The sequence below is a fragment of the Dermacentor silvarum genome, chromosome 1 (assembly GCF_013339745.2).
Source record: "Dermacentor silvarum isolate Dsil-2018 chromosome 1, BIME_Dsil_1.4, whole genome shotgun sequence".
NCBI classification, from domain to species: domain Eukaryota; kingdom Metazoa; phylum Arthropoda; class Arachnida; order Ixodida; family Ixodidae; genus Dermacentor; species Dermacentor silvarum.
In genome coordinates, this window is record NC_051154.1 from 225,980,742 (window position 1) to 225,985,622 (window position 4,881).

The 4,881-nt window shown below is 47.9% G+C and overlaps 1 protein-coding gene across 1 annotated transcript; it reads right to left on the reverse strand.

Annotated features, from left to right (window-relative positions):
• Positions 1-1,483: 1,483 nt before the first annotated feature.
• Positions 1,484-2,520, reverse strand: LOC125942083 (uncharacterized). Its single transcript, XM_049660035.1, has one exon. The coding sequence runs from the start codon at positions 2,497-2,499 to the stop codon at positions 1,798-1,800; it is 702 nt and encodes a 233-aa protein (XP_049515992.1). The 5' UTR covers positions 2,500-2,520; the 3' UTR covers positions 1,484-1,797.
• Between the last annotated feature and the right edge of the window lie 2,361 nt (positions 2,521-4,881).

Sequence of the window (4,881 nt, forward strand, 5' to 3'; positions counted from 1 at the left end):
TAATCTTAAATAAGTAATCAGCTTCTCAAATATTATAATTAGATGAAAAGTGTCAATGAGAAAATTTTAGAGCAACATGAAAAATTTTGCGTGAGGGTTGCTTGCTTGCGCCGCGCACCACCAGAATTGGAGGGCGCTTAAGAACTTCGCCTTTAAGGGTTGAGCGCGATAGCATTCAAAGATCTCTGGCTGCTTAATAGGCTTTTTTCTCGTATATTCAAATTACAGTTCGACGCCATTCATGTCTGCAGGTGATAGTTAAGTCGTACTGTACGATTTTTCGGATGGATTTTACTTTAAGAAGTTCTTTTTTTTTTCTTTTTCACTAACGTCTTGTACCATGCGGAGGGCCTGTGTGGTCGGGGTGGTTCGGGATGAATTTCTCCGCCACGGATGCCCCGGACGCCGATGCTTACGCCGACACCGACGCCGACGCCGGATTTTCTGCGACACGGGGCCCTTAACGCTGTCGCGTTAAAACTCCCGATACAGCTTTCTGTTGCTCAATACGCGCTACATATAAAAGTGCTTGTCCGAGAGTAAAAGAAGGCCGCGAATACACGCAAATTGCCCCGAGCGGGCAGTCACGCAGCAATTTTTTTTTTCAAGCGAAGCTTCTTATAACTCACCGATTTCGTTGGCGTCCATGGACGCAAAAATTATCATCATCAGCATTGGCTCGAGCGTCGTCGTCTGCTTCCACAGCTGGCTGCGTTGTCGCTAATCATTCCAGCGTAGAATTTCACTTCTCTTCTGGCGTCGCAATTGGGAGGCTGCATATTTACGGGGGTATGAGCCATTCATTGTCTCTACGTAACGGACAGATGTAATCTTGAAGCAATTTCATGGAAATCGATCCAGAATGAACGCGCTTGGGACAAGGCTCGTCGTCGACGTGCCGATTCTAGCGTGAGGGCTTCCGAAGTTCAGGCAAAACGTCAGCGAAGAGTCGCGGACTGCGAGTTCAGGGAGCGCGATGTTGAGGCCAAACGTCAGCGTCGTCATGCCCTCCTGGAAACCGACAACGGTGGTGCACGCCTCGGCAACACTAGCGCCAACTTCCCCGGTGCGACGGCCAGGTTTCAACGCGATTTTCTCAACCGGAACTTCGGAGCCAGCTGCGGTGCGTGTGACCGGTTGTGGTACTCGTCAGTGCAATTCGTTCAGAGGAACACCGAAGAAGCATACAAGCTTCGGTTACCACCATTTCCTCGACAGGGGAGGGGCTACTGATGTTTTTAAACACAGGTAATAATTGTGTTTTAAAACACCCGATTCAGTTGTTTTCAGTGTGCTATTTCTCACGTGATTATTTGTTTCCACGTTATAAAGAAAATATGAAAATAGCCACATGATTACGGTATCCACGCGCCGCGACACCAGCAGGTCGTAGCGCTTGCCGAGCACGATCACGAGCGCAACCCGAGGTGCGCCAACAATGTGCCGGCTGCGGAAGAAGACGACGACGCTCGAACTAGAGCAAGGAGGATACATAAAACTTGCTGGAGTGGAAGCCGCCTATGCGCCCCTATGGGAGAGATTGAAGCCGAGCCGAGCTCGCGGCGGCCATCTTGCCAGTGGAAAAAGGGAGCCGTACGCTGCCGCACTCGTGCGTCTTCGCGCTGCGGATGAAGTTACTCGTGTTTATAAAGCAATGAAAACAAGTAGTTGTGGTTACAAATGTTTATTGCGACTTGTAAGCAGCCAAGTGGCATGTATAGAAGTAAATTCAGCAGCACAGGCATTAAGTAGCGACGCTTAAATCAGATGCACGGTAAAAAAAAAATGACAGGTGTCCTAGTGGTGATGGAAGATGATCGCCCTTGAGAGAAGTGGTTGCACCTTATTCTTGATCAGTTCACGGTTTCGTTCCTGCGTCATGTGGTGTATTTTAACTTTTACATATTCTTCAACGATTTGCTTGCCCAAATTGTACGTGTGATTATCAAGTGGATCAAAGTCGAGGAGGTGCTGCTCCAGTTTATGGAACCACTTTTTCTCAGCAGTAGCTCCCAGAACTTCCAAGATAAGCTGTTTTGCTCTTGACTTCACGATTAAGATGGCATCACATTCAGCCTGTAGCCGCCGCAGTCCCTTTTCAACTTCTTCACAGACGCCAATGACGTCCTGCGATGGGGAAATAAGTCCACCTCGGTTCTTCCGTTTAATTAAAGGCGCCAGCTCATCTGAGTCCATGGCTGCGATGCACTGTTCACAGGTAGTTGTTACACAAACCTTCAGAACAATGAAGCCTGCAATGTATGGCACCACAGAACCGACAAAAGCAGAGAGGCTTTCGGGCCAGTCAATACGATATGTGTAGTTGTGGTCATCGGGCTGTAGAACTGATGCCCTGAGCATGTCAGTGAGCGTGCTTCTTGCATCTACCATGGCTGCACTAGCGGTTGCATTCAATATGGAGACAATGTCTTGGGAGGAGTTTCCAGAACTGGAAGACGTAACTTCCGTCTGAACCAACAGACTCTTGTATGCAGCCATGAACTGCGCAGCTGTTGGATTGTTGTTGCTATCCGCCTCGTCCAGCGTATTGACCCCAAAAAGTTTTCAGCATGATCTCGACTGAGGTCCCTACGTGGGAGACGCCCGCTACGCCCTAAGCGCGTCCTGCAGGACCCAAATAAAGTTTGTCCAGTCCAGTCGACTGAGTTTGTGTGTCAACAAGTACTTCAGCTGACCCTGGCCGACATGAAGCTCGTCGAACATTCTTTCAGTGCTTGCCATGCATATCAAAAAGCCAACAAATCCAGTTTTCTTCAGTCCCTCTGTCACTGCACGTCATGCTGGATCTCTCAGCCCGTTTATGTACGCTACAGTCCCAGAAAAAAAAAAAAAAAAACGGCGTCCAGCATGCTTCCGTTCTGCTTCCATAGGGGCGCTTTGTAGGACCTTGCCAGCGGGTTCCTGGAGTTTAGGATGTAAAAGAAGCGATCGAAAGTTCTGTGTATGTATTCTATGTATCCTCCTTGAGCTAGAGTGACCTAGAATTCTCGGTCACTCTACTCGAGCCAATGCCGATGATGATACTTTTGTGCGTACAAGGACGCCACCGAAAGGTGCGAGTTTCAGCAAGCTACGCTTGAAACGGGCAAATACAGAAATAGATAGATTTTATAACTCTATTGCTCCATGCCTATTGCAATAAGGGACAGTGAACGACGAAGAAGATGTGAGTTCACGAGGCAGTGAAGGATTCTTTCTTTTTTGTTTTCTATGAGATTGACAGCTAAAAAGTTATCTGTATTCTGCTCACTTTCACCTATTTATCATAACTAAAGATTCTAAATCTGGAACTGTAGATTCTCTAGAATCTGGAACTCTAAATTATTACCTCTGAGCCATTTCTTAAGTCCGCCCTATTCTTAGCCAGTTCCCCCGAGTGGGTAGGTGTCACTGTCTTTAACATCATTATCATCATCTTCATCGAGATGACGTTGACCATGGAACGTTGTGCTCCGACCTTTTCTGCGCAAGGCCTCACACAACCTCGTTCGCCTCCGGATAGGACGATGCCGACTCGAGTGCCCTTCCTGGTTTGGTTTGGAACAAGGTCCATGGCCATCACTCGAGCTGTTCTCGATGCAGGCGTAGCCACCGCAGCCTCTGCATCTCCATCTGCACGATCGTCCTACCAGCCACTGTCCGAGTCCTGTTGCTGCTTCGGACCGTCCACTTCTACCATGCTGAGTCCATTTTCACCCTCGCCCCACTTTTCGTTGTTCCAGCCAGGAGTCCACAGCATCGCTGGCCCTGCTCCAACCCGAGTCTGTTGCCGCTACACCACCTGCGACTCAACCAAAGGCATCGGTAACCGCTGCGGTGGAGCCACGCGATCCGTTATGCCAGAGATCTGCGCACCAGGCTGGTTTTGGAAGAGGCCAACACCGCCACTCGGGCTCCTCGCCCACGGCCTAACCCGAAGTCGCCGGCGGGCACACATCTGCCATCAAACCTGGCTGGGATGGCGACACCGGAGTTTTCCGTGGCCGTGATGAACTCAATCGCAATACGAATAACTTTAGGTTAATTTGGTGTGAAGCGACTTCACTGCGCTGCAAATCCAGCCCAGTAGCAAGACGCAGTTGTAAACTATAAGCAATTATGTGTGTAATTAAAACGTAATTGAGAAAAGTTTGTTGACTTGTTTTTCTTTGGGAGTGCAGCGTTCACACGCAGCTGGCGTTAGTTTGATTTGTGCATAGGCTTTATAGGTTTAACTTGCAAAACAAGTGTTAAAATGAGTGACACGCTGAACGTGTCTGCGCGACCGTATTGACGCTCATAAGTTTAGTTGTAAACCAACGCATTCGTCAGGACATTCTGAAAGCAGCTGTGTTAGCAGCCCATAGTGGCTGTACACTTCAACGCTATACCTCGAAATCATACAGGGTGGTTAGCGTAACTTGGGCCAAACTTTGAAAATATATAAATGTCACGTAGCTGTAACGAACCAAGGTAATATCGTTTGCCGTCGCTTGGAGATACTGAGATTATTTTCCACATTCCGCCTTATGAGTTAGCCTTAAATAAGTAATCAGCTTCTCAAATATTATATTGAATTGAAAAGTGTCAATGAGAAAATGGTAGAGCAACATGAAAAATGTTGCATGAGCGTTGTTCGCTTGAGCCGCGCACCATCAGAATTGGAGGGTGCTTAAGCTTCGCCTTTAAGAGTGGAACGCGATGGCATTCGAAGATTCCTGGCTGCTTAACAGGCTTTTTTCTCGCATATTCAAATTACAATCCGACGCTATCATGTGTGTAGGTTGTAGTGAAGTCATACTTAACGATTTGTCTGATGGATTTGACTTAGAGGAATTAATTTTTTCTTTTCACTAACGTCTTGCGCCACGGACGGCCTGT

What these genes read in the sequence shown, in the direction of transcription:
- LOC125942083 (XM_049660035.1), bottom strand. Translation starts at nt 2,499, where the DNA reads ATGGCTGCATACAAGAGTCTGTTGGTTCAGACGGAAGTTACGTCTTCC.